Here is a 20181-nt window from a genome sequence, read left to right as displayed (position 1 = left end):
TTCTATGTGCGGAGTACGAATACGGGTCTCCCAAACGTCGTCATATGCTGACTCAGGTGACAGTTCCGCCCGTACACAATAGGTAGCCCCAACACTGTCAACTGATCATCCCCAAGGACCTGATTAACAGATACCCAGCGCTGCAATACCAGTCGCTTGCTATACCGTTCCTCGCCAAAGCCCTGTCCCTGTGATATTCACACCGCCTGCATCAACCCGCAGCCTAGCCGCATCTTTTGCTGTCGTCGACTCCCCGCAATCGGTGCTGGAGGACCATCGCTACAAGCTACACAACCAGTGTTTGAAAGAGAGTGTGGTCTTGGATACCCAAGTCTAATTGGAATCTGTCGCTGGACTTCTGCGACCTGAAAACAAGACCAGCCGCTTGTCAGAAGCTGAGCAGTGCTGCCCAACTTCTCCGATAATCCACATACAACATACCACCCGGTGATTACCTGCGAAGGTTAGAGGACGTACGTTCGCGATGTTTCGCGCGCAGCAGAACCAATTTGACGATGCCGTCGGTAAGTTGCACCATTTTCTGCTGCATCAAATACACCATGCACCCCGGGAGCTGGCTAGCTTGGAGGGAAAAGCTTGGGGGCACCTTGAACCTGCTTGTGCGATGTGTTTACTGACAATATTTGCTTCTGTATAGCTAAGGCGACGGACGAGAATCTGACCTCCGAGAACTGGGAATTTATTCTGGTGCGTTGTGCATGAGACTATAATGAATCGCCGGAATCACCACGGCCTTGGGACACAACTGATTCGACTTTTGTGGTTTAGGATGTCTGTGACAAAGTTGGCTCAGAGGAATCAGGGTACGTGGCTAGCTTGGAATTTCAGGCTTGTCTAAATTCACCAAACGACCCGTTGCTGATTTGTGCCGTGATACAGTGCGAAAGAGGCCGTGGCTGCGATGATCAAAAGACTGGCTCACCGAAATGCCAACGTCCAGCTCTATACATTGGAGGTTTGTGGCCGGATACTGTGCTTCCTCAAGCGCGAAAATTCTCTTGGTTATAGCTGACTGTTTTTTAGCTTGGAAATTCGTTGTCGCAAAACTGCGGGTTGAAGATCCATCGCGAGTTAGCTTCGAGAAGCTTTACTGATGCGCTACTACGCTTGGCGAACGATCGTGTAAGCATATCCCAACCCTTCGTTTCCTTAAATGGTAAATATTAATATATTTGTCTAGAATACGCATCAACAAGTTAAGTCTAAAATTCTGGAGCGCATGGAAGAATGGACTGAGATGTTCGCATCCAACCCGGATTTTGGCATCATGGAACAGGCATACATGAAATTAAAAACAACGAGTAAGTATCTGTTCTACCTCGTGAATATCCGGGCTCGACTCATAATATTCTAGACCCGAATCTGCAGCCACCGTCGAAACCTGGAAAGCGTGAGATCACCGATGTTGATCGTCAGATGGAAGAAGAGGAATTGCAGATGGCCCTAGCCCTGTCTATTAAGGATAAAGCAACCCCGGCGGCTGCTGCCGCGGCAGCACCTCGAGCCCAGGCTTCGTCTGCTGCTGTTGCATCGGCATCGGCTCCCACAAATCAAGAGGAGCCCACCGAGACTCAACCTGCTCTCTCAGGTACATCAGTAGCTACCGTGTCGCGCGTGAGAGCATTGTTCGACTTCCAACCGTCTGAGCCAGGAGAGCTTCAATTCCGCAAAGGCGATACTATTGCAGTTCTGGAGTCTGTCTACAAGGATTGGTGGAAGGGCTCCCTGAGAGGACAAACCGGCATTTTCCCTCTCAACTATGTGGAGAAACTCCCAGATCCCACTGTCGATGAGCTGCAGCGGGAGGCTCAAATGGAAGCGGACGTCTTTGGGCAGATCAAGAGTGTCGAGAAGCTTCTGACTCTACTGAGCACCCGTAATACAGACCTCAATGTTCAAGAAAACGAAGAGATTACTACACTCTATCAAGCTACGCTTGCGATTCGTCCAAAGCTCATCGAATTGATTGGGAAATATTCGCAGAAGAAAGGTAAGCAGCCACTCGTTTGTTTTGCCATGGATGTTTCGCTTACACATGTCTAGATGAATTCACCCAGCTCAATGAAAAGTTCATCAAAGCTCGTCGCGATTACGAGTCCCTCCTTGAGGCATCGCTAGGCCACCCGGCACAGCCTCAATATGGACGACCTGCCCAGCCACAGTACGGTTATCCTAGTGCTGCGCCTGCCGGGTACCCCTCTGCTCCTCAGGCAGATCCCCGATACTACACTCCCCGGCCTCAAGGTTAGTAGACTCTAGAAATTACCCACCACCTCCCAGTTCTAAGTTGACTTGCCCAGACACCCCGCCAACCCAGGCGAATGCATACGCACCATACCCCGCCAGCGAGCAGGCCATGCCATACCGCCCAGCCTCTCACTCCCCTGATCCTCGTCTCCAGGCCCAGGCCGGCCCGTCACAGCAGCCACCCCACGCCGACCCCTACCAACCTGTTAGCCACCGTCCGCAATCTACATACGATCATCCCCAAGAACTGAGCACCTCTGTCTACGATTCACCTGTCGATCACCCTGCTCCTGGCCAGCGCATGCCGTATCCCCCAACTGCTCAAGCTCCGCCTGCTGCCCACCCGCAATTCCAACAGCAGCAGCAGCAGCAGCAGCAGCAGCAGCAAGACTACTCGCCCTCGGTATACCCCGCTGAAGAGACAGCTCAGATCCCGCCTGCCTCCAGTGTGCCCCAAATCCCGCATCAGTTCCAGCAACAGCAACAACAGCAACAAGCTCCGTATCCCGACTCTCCCGGTTCCCATCAACCCCCTCCATCGCACCAGCCTCCGCCGGTACCTGGGGCAGCGCAGCAGCCACAGTATACCTCCTACAACCCGGCACCACCGGCCGCAAGCACGGGCGAGTACCAGGCGTACCAGCCTCCACAGGGTGGAGCTGGCTCGAATCCAGCTTCTTTTTATCGGTAATTGATACTTAGTCACGAAGACCCTCATTCGGTTAATAGGAATAAATGCCTTGACTGTGTTTAATGTTTGGGTTCGTAGTGTGACATTGCAAGCAGTATTCTTCGGTTCTTTGCCCCTCCTTTGCTGGATGTTTTTCTCTGTCATGTATGTAGCCGGCGGTTTAAATATGTCGTTAATGGTATGTTAGTACATATAAGCTTTTGATCTTCAAGTTTCCGTAGGTCAGTACTATAATGCTTTATCGATGTCTTTTCTGTGATACATTTCCTAATAAGGAAAATGACAAACCAATGAGAAACATCTAAAAAGTGGACCAACTAGCCATGACGAAAAGGAGAAGCTTAATCTTCGACTTCACACCATGATAGATTCCCTGTCTACGGAAATTCTGTTGACCGTTCTGGAATGTTTATCCCCGCTTGATCTCCTTTCCGCTTCCAGAGCCTCGGCAACCTTATACCGCACCTTCGCCGCCTACAAACAACATCTTCTCAAACATACTCTCCGTCAGGCCATCCACCCGGCATGTAGAGCGGACGTCTATACCGCGCTGGACGCCCAAAATATTCCCCAGCTTATCAAGTCGGGCGAAAAAATTGTCAAAGTCAAGGCTGAATGTTTTTCGCTCTTTGCCACCGACCGCACTCGTCGGCGTCAGAATGTCAAACAGTTTAGCGTGGATAATGCGAACCTCGATACGTTGTTTTCTCTCCATGTCAATATTGAACGCTTGATCGATAGCTATTGTCAGTGGTCACTGGGCAATTTGATCTCGCACCATGAAAAACCGACACAGTTCCAAACGACAACCGTCCACCCAAGAGCAAATCTATCATCTACTGAACACGCCCGTCTTCAACGGGCGTTCTATCGATGCGAAATCTATGCGAGATTCCAGCGTGTCTTACACCTCCTCACCGACAAAAGCGCGGCTCTAAATTTCTCTCAGATTGTTTTGAGCTTCGTCTCGCAATTCACCCTCTATGAATTCGAAGAGATCATCAGCGTACGACAATTTCTCGCTCAGTTCATTAGATCGCTCTGCGAAAGAGTCGAGGATGGTTTCATGGCTTCGTATTCCCTCACTGGCTCTGTCGGCGCGGGCGTCGAGGAAGAAGCTTCGGGAGATGCAATATCAACTAAAGATCAAGATCCTGGTGACGTTTCCTTCTTCACAAAGTCATACCGAGACAACCACCATTTGGACCATGTGAAATTTCTTATATCATGTGGTTTACCATACCTCCTACGTCTGAGTCTCATGGAACTGCCAGCCCTCAAACACGCCATGCTAGAGTCATACGTGGAGTCGCAGAAGAACACCGTCAATGACTTCTTTTTCCAGGGTGGACTAGACATCGAATCGTGTGACGAGAAACAGAAAGACATTGTCCTTAGGGGTAAACTGGTTTCCATTTCCCGGGATGAAGTTGGCAGTTGCAACCTAGGCTGGAAATGGGGTACCAGCTTCCACGGCTTTGTCAAGCCCGACGCTCCCGCTATGTTCGATTTGCGGAACCAGGGCTATGTCTTCTGGGATCAAGAGCGGCTGACGGAATCAGGTCTTATAAATGAGCCATTTGTGGTTCACGTTGGGACAAATTATTTTCCTTCTGGTCACAAGGGTCCGTTTCTGAGGCCTAGTGTCGAGGAGAGGCTTGGTGGCTTATGGGTGGATGCTGAGGCCTCGAAGAAAGTGGAAGATGAATAGATGTGCATTTATCGAGTAGATTTAATGATAGACATTTGAACACCGAATCCCAGGTTAGTGACATGGTCCCCCGTTGGCAGTCGATCCTGGATTGTGCACGAATCAGGTTCAACCTTCCCATTAGGACATGATGAGAACGAAAACAAAATAGCTAAGGAGAGCGGAGATAAGACGAAGACCCGTGAGACAGACGTTAGTTGTTCTGCTTAGCATCGCTTCCATCCTTGTTATCCTTGTTGTCCTTCTGTCCCCGACCCTGCTTCTTGGCCTCTGTGTCTGCATCATCAGTAGCATTTTCCTGGCTACTTATTTGCGTCTTGAGCCTATAAAACCGCCATTGGGCCTGTTTCACCGAGATTCCCTCACACTCGGCAACGGCAGCGTAGTCAATCTGTAATACGATGAGCAAACGCTAGGAAGCTTAGGAATGGGGGTTAAATATGACTAACTCGAACAGCTGACTGAGTAATACAGCGTAGTAGGAACTCGTGGTTTTTATCAAAGCTCACTGGAGCCCGTCCCCGCTTGCCAAGGGCCTTCTTGAGCTGGGGCATATTGGTCGGAGTCATGGCCGAGGGTCGAGAGATGATTCTATTTGTGTGTGAAGTGATTGTAGGCAGTGGTTATTCGTGACTCTGAGAGAGAGGATATGGAGATAGAAGGACTACAAATGATAGAAGAGGAGAGTTATGGGATTTGTTTGCCCAGGTTCAAATACCAACGGCACACTCATCTGATATTATACTACATTTTATTACACCGATGGATATCAAAAATTTGTAGTATCAATCCAAGAAAGAGTCGCAGGGACTGTCACTGAGCCATTGATAGGTAAGGCCTCGGCTATCAAAATGTCAGTTGAAATCGTATAAAATGGAGAATGGAATGAAGCTAACCTCCGCTAGTAGTGAGGTAAAGAATATGCTCGTCATTTCGCAGCCTACCGAAAGCACCAGCCGACACACCCGCTAGAATGGTCGATGTGTTGCTACCGGCGATAAGCTGGGCAGCAGACGATCTGGGGTAGAGGACACTGAGTTCATCCATTTGGTTCTGCGCGATGAAGGCAACGCCGTTCTTCTTGAATATGAAATCATCGGCCTTGGGAACATTGCTGACGACAACTTCAGATTTACCAACTGCAGCGCCTTGATTCGTGATGCGAATACGGTTCAAAGTGCCGGCAGCCGTATTGGTCCAGTAAAGATATCCATGCTTGATCTTGATGCCATTGACTCCGAGATTGACGGCTGGATTTGGGACAACGTCGAACTTCATCTTTTCATCGTTGATGGCAACATTGTAAGCCCCCGTTTGGGTATCAACGTGATAAACCCAGCCATTGTAAACATCGGCAACAAGAATCGAGGTCTTGGATAGAGTGGTAGCGCCATTCAGAAAGTCCGAAGTGGGAATATCGACTAGCTTGGAGACAATTGCTTTAGAAGTCACCTCGCCTGTCTTCTTAGAGACGGCGAATTTCCTCATGTCGATTTCCCAGATGCTGTTAACCCCTGACGTGAGCACAAAATTATCGTCGACAAAGCCGGAGGTTACCACGTAGAACATATCGCGACTCGTCTCGGACACGCCGAGACAACCCTTGTAGGTTGTCGAGTCCCAGGAAGCAACTACAATGGGCTCACTGGCACCCGTTGGATCAAGCTGGAGAACTTCAGGGGTATCCAGGCGTGAGACAAGAATGTGGCCATTGGCGCGTACCGCGAGGTTCTCGGCCCAGGTGCCATTGCCGAAGTTGTAAAGAACATTAACATCCACGGGGTGAAGAGCAAATGTAGTAGACAACAGGGAGACCGTGGTCATGGCCAAAGAGAGAAGACGAGTCATTTTTGGGAGCTGGGGTGTGTCTTGAAGGGGAAGGTTTAGGGGATACATATATGCACCGCGGGTGGACGGGATAGGAGTATCGCTAAAGCTAACAGGTCATCATGGCCACTCGTGGATGTGCAATAAATTAGTTATGCTAAAGCATACAACATAGCAAGCTGCTACATGTCGGTAATAACCCATCGGGATAGCTAGCGAAAAGCAGTTAGTCAAACTCCTAGCCTATTGTTATAAATGCTTACGAATATTTGTAATATAAATGATAGGTATTAGATACTCTTGACGATTGGCTAGGCTTGGAAAGGTATAGGCCATGGAATCTTTTAATGAAGGATCATAACCCTGGGCTAGCTTTTTTACTAAAATATATTGCCGTACGTGGCAATATCAGCCACCTAATATGAATGGTTTTATTCTTCTCCTTTGACACTTAGCTGGTATTAATTTCAAGGGTATACACGTATTTACGGAAATCGATGAACCCCGATGAATTTANGGGGGGGGGGGGAATATGGGACAGGTGAGTACTAAGGATGGGGGTTCGTTCGATCTAGCCATTGATTCTGGATAAGTGTATGTTTAGTGAATCATAACTGGGCAAGGAAACCGTCAATGACAATTGGGAAATATATACGGAGTGTGTTGTACAAGCCCTTGGATTTCTTCTGGCCCTTTTGGACAGAATGGCTTGAGCAACTGCATGCATTGGGTAAGCAGGTGCTGAATCCCTGCTAGAGGCAATACCCTGTAAATTGCTTGCTTGTACCTGACAGGACTGTTGACAGAAATGTTCTTATCTCATTGATTCCATGTTGGTTCTCGCTGCAGGATCTACCACTCTATCCAACTGATGGGGCCATGTCTTCTGACAACGACAATATCGGTGAATCACATTAAACGCAAACATCGAATTGATCATGACTGACCTGACTGCTACTAGGGGGAGCGGCACTCGGAGTATGCTGGGCACTCTCAGCCATCGCTATGGTCATTACCACCGCGCGTCTATACACCCAAGCACAGATCACCCGTCAACTTGGACTGAGTGATGCTCTGCTGGTAATATCAACGGTTCAGTCCCTACATTATATTTCTTGTTGTATTCAATACTGACGAAACAGAGCATCGTTCTTACCTTTTCATCAATAATCACCGTCCAGTATCACTACGGCTGGGGTCAGCACCAGGCCCTTCTATCTCAACATGACCGTATCCAGGCTCTCAAATATAACGCAATTGGACAGACATTTGGGGTCTTAGGCTCCACCTTTGGTCGTTTATCGACAATCACCACCCTTATCAACCTCTTCGGTATAACACCAAGGCTACGCGGGGGTCTGTGGACCCTATTTACTGCACAGTTAGTGACTAATGTTGTCATTGTTGTTTGCCTATACGCACAGTGCACCAATGTGGTGCTTCTTTGGGATGAGGGGGCGGGATCAGGAAGCTGCTGGAATCCAAATGTGCAAACTGTAAGAAGAAGAAGAAGAAGAAGAAGAAGAAGAAGAAGACGAATCCATCAACTAAGGTTGTGCTAATATTTGGCTTGTATAGTACTTAGGCTATGCACATTCAGCGTTCAACGCCGTGACAGACCTTTTTTTGACGTTCTTCCCCGCGTACATGATCCGGAATTTGCAGATGAATACTCGAAGGAAGGTTGGAGTGGCAGTCCTCTTGGGATTAAGTATTCTGTCTGTGTCTCTTTTTAAATTCCATTAAGGTGCCCACAACTAACTTGTCAGTGCATTTATTGCTGTCATTTTAAAGATCGTCAAACTAGCAGCTCTAGCCAACAGAGGGGACTATACCTGTGAGTAACTGCCGCACCAGTTGTAGACCACCCTAACATGATTCCTAGACAATACGGTTGCTCTATTCACATGGGTTTTGTAAGAATTATCCCCGACTACTCGTAACGCCGCTAACATCTCAGGACCGAGGCCGTTCTTCTCAATATTGCCGCGTCGGCTCCTATCCTGCGTCCGTTGTACAAGAGACTTCTTCCCAAGAAACATTTGGATTCTTCGTACGAAATGCACCACAGCTATGCTGCAAAGATTCAAGTCTCGCATGGGCGGACTGGTCCCAGACATGACGACTCCACGAGCGACAATGCTGCCATTCTAAGCAAGGATTCGCTAACTGGGGATAATTACTACCACATCACGATAACCCAATCTTACTCGGTGGCTGTGGGCAATGCACATCATCCGTGATGGCTGAGGTATACCACAAATGGAATTCATATAAAGGGGGTCTGCCCACTTAATCTAGTCAAAGTATGAGAACAGCCTATAGTGAGAATGAAAACGGTTTCTCTTCCTATGAGGTCACGTTCATAAGCGCGTTTGTAGAGATGCAAGGATTCTCGATTAGTGGCCTCAGGCCTCACTGGGTATTGGCTATTCCCCTCTTTGAGATCTCACTTCTCTTCTTTCTTTGTTCACTTCTTGGTAATCTTTCTGTCTGCTCCATTAGACAGTAGAGGCAGGTTGACTTCACGCTTCACGTCACATACTCCCCAGCCGAATTTCCAGTTCTATTCAATATCGATCATTTGAATCAACTCTCCTTGCAATATACGCACTTATTGTCATCATGGCACCACAAATAACTAGCTGGGATGACCTCACTAAAGTATGGGAGAAATACGATAATAAGACAAGGGAAATCCAACAAACATCTTTCGCATTGTTCGATAGCAACGAAAGTTTCTATTACGGCATGCTTGAAACCCCCAAAGCTGAGATTACTTTTGACCAGGTCACCAACAACCTCAAGAGTGTTCCCGATGAAGAAATATTCACACAGTGGCCGGTTCTGGGGATCGAGTTGATACAAGCCCCAGCGACGCTCATCGAAGATTTCTATATCAAGCGACCAGATCCACAAATGTACAAAGTGATGAAGGAGCACAATGCATTGTCCCAACTCTCGGCATCCTTGCTAGCAGAAGCTGAGATCCTAGAGTCGCTGTCCCAGCACCCACACCCGAATATAATCCGCTATCACGGCTGTTGGGTTCTCCGTGGGTACTTTATCGGACTTGTCATCGACAAACATCCACATGATCTGTACACTTATCTCAAGAACCGAGTTGGGACAATTGAGAAATTGTCTTTCATTCCCGCCCTTGAATCCTCTCTCCTTCACCTTCATAAACATGGATTAGCTCACAACAACCTGACTCCCCACAACATTATGGTGAGTGAAGAGGGCATGCCTGTTTTGATTGATTTTGGCGGGTGTCAGCCTATTGGAACGTATTTGAAGCATGTTCGAGGGACTCGAGGGTGGATTGATGGAGAAATCAAGGACCACAATACATCGAAAAAGGAGCATGATGTTTCTGCTTTAGCCAAGATTAGTACGTGGTTGGACAAGCCGGTCTTTAACTGTTGATTCATTTTGCGTCTGCGGAGAGCTGGGGATGGGTTATAGAACTAGCAGTATCTCAACACTAATTTATCAGATCTATAATCAAGCCGCTCGCATCTGTATGAAATCAACTATCTTCTGCCACCTGATTAACCCGATCTGAAGAACCAGTCAGATACAATGACCGCAATTACCGTCACCTACTATGAATTAGCAGATATCTCTCAGGTAAAGCCGAGGGCTCATCTTACTAGTGAAATATCCACACCAGGGCTCACGATTATGTCCAAGGCAGGGCGATGGTCTCCTCCGCGCTTCATTTTCCTCAAAACCAACTTCTCGTTGTGGATGATACTCTCGCGCAATTCAGCAATCCTCCTGTCCCCATCCACAATATCAAAGAATGCCAGCGCCTCTCCATGTTTCTTAATTGTCAACGTGAGTTGCTTATCTTCCTCACTTTTTCTTTCTTCGGCCGCGCCATTCCTAAAAGAGAAGATTAAGTTGATGCTATTCCAAGCCAACTTCGGCATCGCCTTCGCTATTGTCGCGTCGCTGATTTTGCTCCCGGGCAAGGTAACAACCCAACCCAAAGGATTTGAAAATGGCTTCGTGTGGATATCGAATAACGGTAAACCAGATGAGTCACGGAGTTCACGACACGAGCGATCATTGTATTTTCGACCAGTCGCTGTGAACACGGGAGAGCCCTCTTCGTCCGAGATCTTGTACGCATGATCAGACTGGGGATCGCCATGCGGCTTGAGGAGTAGCATTGTTTTCTCCGTCGCGATGTGTTCTAGTCGAAAGGCGACTTGTCGCTCTGGTGCTTTCAAGGCATAGCGTGGTGCAGAGCTTTTGGGTGTGATCCCTCGGTTCATTCGCGCATTGGTGTATGCGGCTCCAGACATGATTCCGTATGAGTAACAGCGTTTTACGAGCTTTTTTTGGTGCGATGTGGTGGCCTTTTATTGCTAGAGTGTTACACGCTTTACTCTAGTATTTTGTTCCAGGGCGTGTTGGCTGTGGACGGGGCGCCAACGCCCGATGACTTCCAGGGGTGCTTGAACGCTAGTTTAATTCGCGCACTCTACATCGTCCATCTCTTACCTTAGCTCCCGAATTGCTTCATAATAATTGGTCTTTTAATTCTAGTGTCATTAGGATGTCTCGGGGTTAGCGGCCAAGTGGATGCCAATGAAGCTTAGTTCCGGGGCCAACTCTCATAGAAGATGTTAGCCCACCTCGTCTATTGAGGGATTATTCCGTAATTCTTCAAATACAGACAAATGATGTGAAATTCCCTCAAAATGATAGACTTGAAGTACTTGAGACTCGCTTCTTTGTAGTCTTGAGTTGCTTATCGTACTCTTTTAAAGCCGCGCAAGGAGAATATAGATCAATTGAAGTAACCTACCGTCGTCGTAGTCGAAATTCCCCCAGATCCAAATGCGTGTTAACTCTACTTAAAGTATTTTAGAAGGTGCTGCTACTATAAAGAGCTTTGGCCGAAATACCAATATGCTTTCGATAGATCTGTCGGCCATTTGTCCCGAGTGTTTCGGATCTCATCCGACAAAATGACACAAATGGAAAGCCGTTCGTTTGTTCAATCTGTACATTCTCCCTCCCTCTTCTTTAATTTCCAGGCTATCTGATCACCATGTCTATCCATCCTATACATATTGCTGTCCTGGACACCGACATTCCTTGCTACCCTGTCTACGCGAAACGAGGATTGTACAGCTCACAATTCAATGTTCTTCTCACTGCCGCCGCAAATCGCATCAATGCAAGCCAATACCACCAGCACAGAAGAGCTCTAAATGTCCACATCACTGCATTCGACGTTGTCGGCGGGTCTTTCCCACATCTGAAGTCCTTACGGGTCAGCCCTTGGTCGCCGACGGAAAATGAATCCCCTGGCTTCCCAGGCCCTGTTGACGCGATTCTGGTCACTGGAGCAGCAGCCGCAGTATACGACAAGTTGCACTGGATTCCAGCCTTAAAATCCTTTATTGAGAAAGTGTATGCCGACTATCCTATGGTCAAAATTTTCGGGTCTTGTTTTGGACATCAACTTATAGGCCAGGCCCTCCTTGAAAGCGACAAAAGTTACACGTCCCAAGGATCTTCATTTAAGATATCCGTCGAGGCGTCATCCGATGGCCATGAGATTGGCATGCAGCCTATCATCTTGAACCCTGCTTTTGTCTCCAACTTCCCACCTCTAGCTCGCTTTACTCCAGAACAGCCATTTCATATCCAGCTCATCCATGGCGATGCAGTGATATCCTCCCCAGAAGACACACCAGTTTCCGGGGTAAAGGGGACGATATTGCCTGAGCCATGGCTCCATGTCGGAAGCAGCCTGAAATGTCCAATCCAGGGCCTCTACAAGCCCGGACACGTTCTCACATTACAAGGACATTTTGAATTCGATGCGTTCGCCACTGCTGAGCTCTGTCATAAATTTGCCGATCAATTTAACTGGCCTGCAGATTTGCTTGCCTCGCATCTAGAAAACATCCGGCGCTCCGTGGTGCTTGGCGGCGAGGATAAGGACGACTCTAAGGTCGCGGCGGAGGCAGTCCTTTTGTTTTTCGCGGGAGAAGACTCGGATTCGAGCGCAGATACCAATTCATTCTCATGCTGATTGCATTATCCAACCTTGAAAATGTTTGATTCTCTTCGATTGCGGGGCCTTCGGAGGTCCATGCCGATGTCCCCGCAGCCTCGGGTGAACACCCGATCCATACAGTCCGACGCTTTCACACCTGTGACCGAAACGTGACTATCAAATCAATATCAATATTAGCCGTACGCGGTGTATTTACAACCATGGCAGGCTCCAATCCACGATCTACCAACGCGTAAGTATGCAATGCATCGTCTGCATCTCCGGCTGCGGTGAGTCATGTATGATAACAGCTGGACAGATGTGAAACATGTCGAAGACGCAAAGTAAAATGTTCCGGTGATAAGCCTTGTCGCGCTTGTGTCAAACACAATTGGGAATGCAATTTTGGTCATTCCGGTCGCAGGCGGTTTTCTGAAGCGTAGGTTTATGCGCGTCGTAGGCTCTGGACACTCTTGCTGACTATCAACCAGCCAAGTGAAACATCTCTTGGAAAAAGTCCGAACCTATGAAGAGCAGCTCAGCGCCCAGTCTGCAGGGGGTCCAGTGTCTTCATTGCCTTCTCCAGTAGCACCAGATGAGACACTGGGGCGTCAATCTGCGCAACGAAGCTCTTCAACACCTGGGAATAACGAGCTCCCCAATCAGAGGCAAGATGAGTTATTATACCCCGATAACGATCCTGCTATAAGTCCGGGTAACTTGGCCTCGCTTTCTTCTTCTTGATCTGCTTGCAATATGAACTGACTCTACGTAAAGCAACGGACCTGACCTCCGGGCCTGCATTCGAGTCTCAAGTTAGATCGCTTCTTGACAGTTCGCATTCCAATGACCGCAGCTTTCATGGATCTACTTCAAATTTTCAATATCGGGCTGATCGATTACCTCAGTGGACTTCGGTCAAAGAGCTCGTTGACAATGTTTCCGGTGTATCTTTCCCGTCTTTGGAGGAATCACAGCACTTGCTTGACCAATTCCTTTTTTATCTTGGCGTGAGCCAACACTTTTTTGACCCACGATCTTTCTCAGACGATCTTATGTTGCTATTTCAGAGCCCAGAGACAAGGCAGCAGCAGATGGACTCTCCATGGTTTACAGAATATCTTTTGGTCATGGCCATGGCAAAGCTCATGGATGTAAAACACCCGACATCGCAGACTCCCGGAACAGACTTGTTCGCTGAAGCCTTGAAGCGTCTTCCTCCACTGCATCATATGGGTGGGGAAGGTGTTATCGCTGTCGAGATACTGACATTGATTACTACATATCTGCAGTGGTGTGACCGCAAACATGATGCTTATCTCTACGTACGTCATGCATAACCCACAATGCCCTTGAACAGTATCATTGACATGTGGTAGATTGGACTTGCACTGCGGCTTGCTATTGCTCTTGGATGCAACCTACGGGAAATTGACCAACGTTGCCTCCCTTCCCAGAGTGCCCACAGATTAAGACTATGGTGGACAGTATACATGCTCGACAGGTAGGCCTTCTTGGCAGATTTAGGTGCTTGGACCTCAACTTACACCTTTAGGCGCCTTTCTTCGGGTCTTGGGCTGGCTGCAGGGGCCGATGAGCGGCAGCTACGTACTGAACTCCCGCGGAACGCGATGGGTTTTCAGTCACCAATTGCCCTTTCCATCAATGTTCGTATCGCGCGAGTCACTGATGATATAATGTCATGTAAGCTATGCCCCGCTGGGATCTTAAATTCATGCTAATATACCCACAACAGCCCTGTATGGCAATAAGTCAATCACCCAACTAGAACTAGTTCAAAAGATCCAGCAAATTCTCCAAGAACTGCATGACACAGGCCGATCATTTCCTAAATCTTTGATGTTGGACTTCAATCGACCTTTGCAGTTGGTAACTCGCACAGGTGCATCGTTGTACCTAATGCTTTTCCAGGTGAGACCATCTCCAAGCAGAACACATTGTTGGTTTTGTTCCTGATTCGTTATCAGGCTATTATCCTATGTACACGACCAATATTACTTCAAAGAGCTCGGTTTCGAGTCCAGAGCCAACAACAGCCACAGTCACCTGATCCAGCGCCGAGTATGCTGCTCCGTCTCTGTGATACATGTGAAGAGGCAGCCACCAGAAGCCTCGCAATTCTTGAATCACTTCGTCGCCAGCAAACCATCCGTGAGTCTTTCCAGAGCTTTGGTCGATGCCCCCTTACCCCACACATCAAATTTCGCATGTTTATTAAACCTAAGAGCTAACACGTTATCCTAAGCCCGGTATGGCTTTTTTGACTTGGATGCAACATTCTCCGCTGCATTTGTGCTGGTCATGGTAGGCTTCTTGGACAAGTCACAAAGTCAACCTCCGCCAGCGCTCGATCAAGCATCCAAAGTGCTCCAGTTTCTATCACGGTCTGGTAATTTGGCTGCCGAGCGACGCCTACAGGATATTGCACAATCATATTTACATGTTTGGCCGGATCATGTTTTCGACGCAAATGCCTCGCACAGCGATGTAGGCTCCCGAGACAAGACTCAGACATTTGCTGCCAGTCCAGACTCGAGACAAGATGCGTTGTTGACTTCATTGGATGCTCATCCGTATATGGCTATGGCGTCAAGTAGTCGGAGTGATCATCAAGATGAGATCAGACTGCTTGAGCCTTGGTCTAATATGGATGTTCCAGACGCAATGTTTGATATGCAGGGAGACTGGAATCTAGATCTTTCCGGGGAAGCCGAAGGAATTTATTCCAGTTTCCACAATCCGACATTGCCACTGACCGGTGTTGACTACATCGACTGGTTGGAGATCGAGAAAGTATTTAATGGTCCATTGAGCGGATAGAAAAGAATGTCTCTTGTGATACCCAAACATATTGTGGAGTTAATAAAATAACGTCGTACACCTTAAATAATTTGCTGCTATATCTTCCCACAGTTCACCGATGTACATATCTAACTTTATCCGGCTTGTGTGGTTCGTTTGTGTGCTACATCTAGCAGGCTTTCTACCCATGGCCACTGTTATAGCCGCTATAGATCGGATTTCAAAGCCACACTCACTTTTATAACCAACCAGATTGGTTTCCCTCCTTGATATTCTCATTCAACAGAAGGAAAGCCCTTTGTGTTATGCAATATTGAACCAGAAAGGCTCTTCGTTGGTGATCTGAGGCCAGTCGCCACGTGTTTGCACCTAGACATCTCTAGGACTGTATAGATATAGCCATCCTTCTCTTCTGATGTGGGCCAAATTTCTATGCCTCTGCTGTAAGTTCCTTTCCTGCATAGAAATCATTGCTCTCGGTGATCTTCACTCTAAAGTTCCAGGCGGTATCGATGCCCGTAGACTTGGCGATATTGTTTTAAATCACGTGATGATACCAACATCTCACCGTTCCTATTCCTCGCCGGCAACATGCACAGCATTTGGAGTCCGACCGCTTCTCATTTCGTCGCGTCAGGCATTTTGAGCCGAGCTTCGACTGTTCGTTTGGTGCCTTTTCGACTCCAAACCTCTCACCGTGTCAAAATCCCACCGCCAAATCCTCTGATAGCTTCCCCGCAATCGCGTCCCTCGCGCCGAACGATGCCCACACTCGCTGTATTCCCACGTGGCTGAAGACAGCAGTTTACACCAGGCCCCATCAGGCCCGCACCTCGAGAAAAAGAGAGCACGCTCAAGATAATTACGGTCTTGGAGTTGGACTCCAGAGGCTACCGCAAGCATGGAGGCCGACTGGGATGAGCTGTCGCGTATCCCAATGCCGCCGCCGAGTCCGCATGCTATGCCAACTGTGGCAACGGCGACGGCATTTGACGATATGATGGAGCTTTTATGGACAGGCAATGAATATGTGAGTGCTAATGTTGACTGAGCGATTTCTGAGGCGGGACGCTGATAAGGATGTTCGAATCGCCAGGGCAGGGTCTCTTCCTTTTACGGGCCGGAGATGCAGCGTTACACCTCTGTTCGAGCCCATCCGGTTTCTGAGGGTGCAGTACGGCAAATAATCTTCCACGAAAGAGGTGTGATTTCGCTATCATCAAAGAGTGTGCACATGATTACACGACGAGGCTTGACACAGTGGCACCTTACTCACGATGAAATGGTCGACCTCCGCTGCATGAGCTTCACCGCCCAGACCAATCGAATCCTTGTCGCAGGTTCTCAGCGCGTGATGTTCACAGTAGATATTGATAAGGGCACAATCGTCGAGAAACTGCCCACTGAGCATGGCTACACGATGATGAAGAAAAGTCGATATCTATGTGCTGCAACAGATACTGGATCAGTCAATGCCCTCAGTCTCTTAGACTTCAGTGTGGTCAAGTCATGGAAAGCTCACGGAACAGGTGTTAATGATATGGATGCACGAAATGACCTGCTGGTCACCTGTGGCTTCTCAGTCCGCCACCTCGGATCCCCAATCGTGGACCCTCTAGCAAACGTTTATGACTTGAAAACCCTAACACCGTTACCTCCGATTCCGTTCCATGCTGGAGCAGCATACGTGCGCATGCATCCCAAACTTCACACCACCAGCTTCGTGGCTTCACAAACAGGTCAACTCCAAGTGATAGATCTCATGAATCCAAATTCGGTCAACTTGAGACAAGCCAATGTGTCACTTGTGCTCGGTATTGACCTGTCACCATCAGGAGAAGCATTGGCTATTAACGATGCCGAATGCTCCATTCACCTATGGGGCTCACCGACCAAGGTTCATTTCAATGAATTGAGCAAAGAGACAGAGTTTGCCGACGTTCCTACGCGGCCTCCTCAGGTAGAATGGTCTTCCGAATCTCCATTGAGCATGGTTGGGATGCCTTATTACCACGAACGTCTCTTTTCCGCGTGGCCAAGCCATTTGCTTTTTGAGGTTGGCAGTCCGCCGGCTCCGTTGGATCAGTCTATGTTGCCATATTTACGACCCGCAGAGATGGGACACCATGCTCCAAACCCGAGAAAGACTCGTCGATACCAAATAGAAAACACTCGCGCATTGACCACGGCAGAGCCGGCTCTTATTGCACCAAAGTTTTTGAGTGAAAAGGCTCGGGACTATAGCAAGTCAGACGGCTTGGTTGGCGATGCCGCAGAGGCATTGGCAGGAGCAAATATCAACGGAGAGAGCGATGACGACCCATTGCTCAAATACAGCAACGTAGAGATCAAATACAGCCGATTTGGCGTAGATGACTTCGATTTCAGGTATGTCTTCCTCTTCCAACTCATTTGCTACCCCTCGCTCACATTCTCTATAGATTCTACAACAAGACCTCATTCTCTGGACTTGAGACTCACATCTCCAACTCATTCACCAATTCTCTTCTTCAACTTTTCAAATTCATCCCACTTTTCCGAAATCTCGCCCTGAATCATGCAGCTGGATCGTGCATATTTGAACATTGTCTTTTGTGTGAACTGGGCTATCTGTTCGATATGCTTGAAAAGGCAAGCGGGCAAAATTGTCAGGCCACCAACCTTCTCAAGACATTCAGCAGCTTCCGAGAAGCCTCAAATCTCGGCCTCCTGGAAGAGAATCTTACCAACAAATCTCTCTCAACTGCGATTCAAGCGGTCAACCGTTTCTTCCTGACTCAAGTAGCCCAAGACTTCCGAATGATTCAGCCTAGTTCTGAAGAACTCGATCAGCGCTTAGCTACCATTGCGTCCGAGTCTATTCGGTGCATGTTCTGCCAGAACGAAATTGTGCGCCCTGGAAATTCACTCGCCAATGAACTGATTTATCCGAATATCGATATTAAACATGCGCGACGCAATCCGCTATTCCGCTTCTCAAATATTCTACGCGCAAGTATCGAGCGAGAGACACAAAATCGAGGGTGGTGCAATTATTGTCGTCGCTACCAGCAAGTGACGATTCGCAAGACCATTCACCGCATGCCTTTGATTCTCGTGCTCAATGCCGCCCTGACCAACCCTCTCTGCCGCCGGCTTTGGGCAATCCCAGGTTGGTTGCCTGACGCCGTTGGAGTTCTAGTTGATGCTAGCGGGCAGGTGATGTGCTTTGAGGGCGATGATCTTCGCGTCCGAATCCAAAATCAAACACCCGGGCTCGCGGTATATGATCTGGTGGGCTTGGTCGCGGAGATTGACATCCCAGAACATCAAAAGCCCCATTTGGTGTCTTTCGTCAATGTCTCCATTTCAGGTGCCGAATCCGAAGAACAAGGCAAATGGCACCTGTTCAATGACTTCTTGGTCACCGAGGTCGACAGGGATGAAGCACTCCGATTTACCCAGCCTTGGAAACAACCTTGCGTGCTAGCTTACCAAGTGAGAGACCCACGCCATGTGGTCGATGACTCTTGGAAGAACGCCCTCGATAAAACCCTGCTATTCCGCGAGTGGTCTTTGAAGTAAGTTTTTCAACATGATCAAGATTGACGTTTGGATAGAAATGCTAACAGTTGTCTTCTTGTAGTGGCGGCCGTCAGGTTGAGTCATGTCAGACTCTCACCGAGGAGGAAATGCCACAGCCCGGGACACCTGTCGCATTGGATACCGAGTTTGTTGATCTCGAAAAAGCCGAGATTGACGTCAAAGCAGACGGATCCCAGGAAATGGTACGCCCCAACAAGAGCGGGCTGGCCCGTGTTTCCGTCTTGCGCGGTGTGGGCGTCCACGAAGGAGTTCCCTTTATTGATGACTACATCACCATCCGTGAGCCAATCGTGGACTATGTGACCCAATATTCCGGTATCAAGCCCGGTGACCTGGATCCGCGAACCAGTGAACACAATCTTGTCCCACTCAAGGTTGCCTACAAGAAGCTTTGGCTGCTTCTAAACCTCGGCTGTGTATTCGTCGGTCATGGCCTAGCCTCTGATTTCCGCAAAATCAACATCCAAGTGCCCAAGGCACAAACCGTGGATACACAGTACCTCTTCTTCCATCCCGGGAAGAACCGACGTCTCAGCCTCAGGTACCTAGCCTGGGCTGTCTTCAAGGAGCATATTCAAGAGGAACCCTCACCCGACACCGTACAAGGTCATGATTCAATCGAGGATGCTCGTATGGCTTTGCGTCTCTGGAAAAAATTCCAGGAATACGAAGATGCAGGCATTGTCTCACAAATGCTGGAAGAAATCTTCCGCGAAGGTTCCAAGCTAGGATTCCGCCCACCTCCTAAAAATGGAGGCACCATCACAGTTCTTTCCCGACCTGGCACCGCTGTCACCATGCAGAATGACAGCGGTCGCAACACGCCTAGCACCCCGGACACACGGTCCGTGGTGCCAGTCGCCCCAACATCGGCCGCTCCCATCGCTGGATCCCCCAGTGCCCCTACCACCCCTCGTCAGGCTTTCAGGCGATCGATTGCCTTGACCCCGAGCAACGGGAGCTTTTCTGGACCTGGTACCGGTGATTTCTTTGGAGGTAGTCCACTTCGATAGATGAATATTCTTACATTTTTTTCACTTGGGTCTTTTGGCTCTTTCGACATCATATGTGTCGGAAAAGCCGATTCCGTATATTCTCAAACCGTTAGAAGTGATAAACTCAGCTTGTGGATAGAATAGATATAATAATTACATAGGTTCTAGTCTAGATAGTATAACTCTTTTTGGCCTAGAGTTATCAAAGTGTCCATCGAAATGCCAGAGATCTGGATGTACAACGATGCATGTTGTA

At 48.4% G+C, this 20181-nt stretch overlaps 9 protein-coding genes across 9 annotated transcripts; 6 read left to right on the top strand and 3 right to left on the bottom strand.

Moving 5' to 3' along the window:
* Window positions 1–484: 484 nt before the first annotated feature.
* PEX2_004550 (ESCRT-0 subunit protein HSE1) lies at window positions 485–4670 on the top strand (the record flags this gene model as incomplete). Its single annotated transcript, XM_016737732.1, has 10 exons — window positions 485–524; window positions 659–708; window positions 790–824; window positions 901–976; window positions 1045–1143; window positions 1202–1322; window positions 1376–2011; window positions 2065–2265; window positions 2322–2955; window positions 3281–4670. 10 exons carry the CDS (start codon window positions 485–487, stop codon window positions 4668–4670), a joined length of 3282 nt encoding a protein of 1093 aa, XP_016598788.1.
* A 193-nt stretch (window positions 4671–4863) lies between these two features.
* PEX2_004540 (uncharacterized protein) lies at window positions 4864–5239 on the bottom strand (the record flags this gene model as incomplete). The annotated part of the gene is made up of 2 exons (XM_016737731.1): window positions 4864–5061; window positions 5120–5239. The coding sequence occupies 2 exons, from the start codon at window positions 5237–5239 to the stop codon at window positions 4864–4866; spliced, it is 318 nt and encodes a 105-aa protein (XP_016598787.1).
* Window positions 5240–5561: 322 nt separating this feature from the next.
* PEX2_004530 (uncharacterized protein) lies at window positions 5562–6518 on the bottom strand (the record flags this gene model as incomplete). Its single annotated transcript, XM_016737730.1, has 1 exon — window positions 5562–6518. The coding sequence occupies one exon, from the start codon at window positions 6516–6518 to the stop codon at window positions 5562–5564; it is 957 nt and encodes a 318-aa protein (XP_016598786.1).
* Window positions 6519–7376: 858 nt separating this feature from the next.
* Window positions 7377–8740, top strand: PEX2_004520 (uncharacterized protein; the record flags this gene model as incomplete). Its single annotated transcript, XM_016737729.1, has 7 exons — window positions 7377–7401; window positions 7459–7577; window positions 7640–7993; window positions 8076–8215; window positions 8267–8334; window positions 8383–8413; window positions 8458–8740. 7 exons carry the CDS (start codon window positions 7377–7379, stop codon window positions 8738–8740), a joined length of 1020 nt encoding a protein of 339 aa, XP_016598785.1.
* A 382-nt stretch (window positions 8741–9122) lies between these two features.
* PEX2_004510 (uncharacterized protein) lies at window positions 9123–9926 on the top strand (the record flags this gene model as incomplete). Its single annotated transcript, XM_016737728.1, has 1 exon — window positions 9123–9926. The coding sequence occupies one exon, from the start codon at window positions 9123–9125 to the stop codon at window positions 9924–9926; it is 804 nt and encodes a 267-aa protein (XP_016598784.1).
* Window positions 9927–10051: 125 nt separating this feature from the next.
* On the bottom strand, window positions 10052–10813 carry PEX2_004500 (uncharacterized protein; the record flags this gene model as incomplete). The annotated part of the gene is made up of 2 exons (XM_016737727.1): window positions 10052–10102; window positions 10154–10813. The coding sequence occupies 2 exons, from the start codon at window positions 10811–10813 to the stop codon at window positions 10052–10054; spliced, it is 711 nt and encodes a 236-aa protein (XP_016598783.1).
* A 752-nt stretch (window positions 10814–11565) lies between these two features.
* Window positions 11566–12558, top strand: PEX2_004490 (type 1 glutamine amidotransferase; the record flags this gene model as incomplete). The annotated part of the gene is made up of 1 exon (XM_016737726.1): window positions 11566–12558. The coding sequence occupies one exon, from the start codon at window positions 11566–11568 to the stop codon at window positions 12556–12558; it is 993 nt and encodes a 330-aa protein (XP_016598782.1).
* A 1058-nt stretch (window positions 12559–13616) lies between these two features.
* Window positions 13617–15363, top strand: PEX2_004480 (fungal specific transcription factor domain-containing protein; the record flags this gene model as incomplete). Its single annotated transcript, XM_016737725.1, has 6 exons — window positions 13617–13847; window positions 13902–14026; window positions 14078–14226; window positions 14279–14454; window positions 14511–14694; window positions 14789–15363. 6 exons carry the CDS (start codon window positions 13617–13619, stop codon window positions 15361–15363), a joined length of 1440 nt encoding a protein of 479 aa, XP_016598781.1.
* Window positions 15364–16246: 883 nt separating this feature from the next.
* Window positions 16247–19943, top strand: pan2n2 (poly(A)-specific ribonuclease; the record flags this gene model as incomplete). The annotated part of the gene is made up of 4 exons (XM_016737724.1): window positions 16247–16375; window positions 16442–17733; window positions 17787–18905; window positions 18971–19943. 4 exons carry the CDS (start codon window positions 16247–16249, stop codon window positions 19941–19943), a joined length of 3513 nt encoding a protein of 1170 aa, XP_016598780.1.
* Window positions 19944–20181: the final 238 nt, after the last annotated feature.

The sequence above is a fragment of the Penicillium expansum genome (assembly GCF_000769745.1).
Source record: "Penicillium expansum strain MD-8 chromosome Unknown contig8, whole genome shotgun sequence".
In the NCBI taxonomy this organism is placed as follows: Eukaryota; Fungi; Ascomycota; class Eurotiomycetes; order Eurotiales; family Aspergillaceae; genus Penicillium; species Penicillium expansum.
This window is presented reverse-complemented; position numbering and strand designations above follow the sequence as displayed.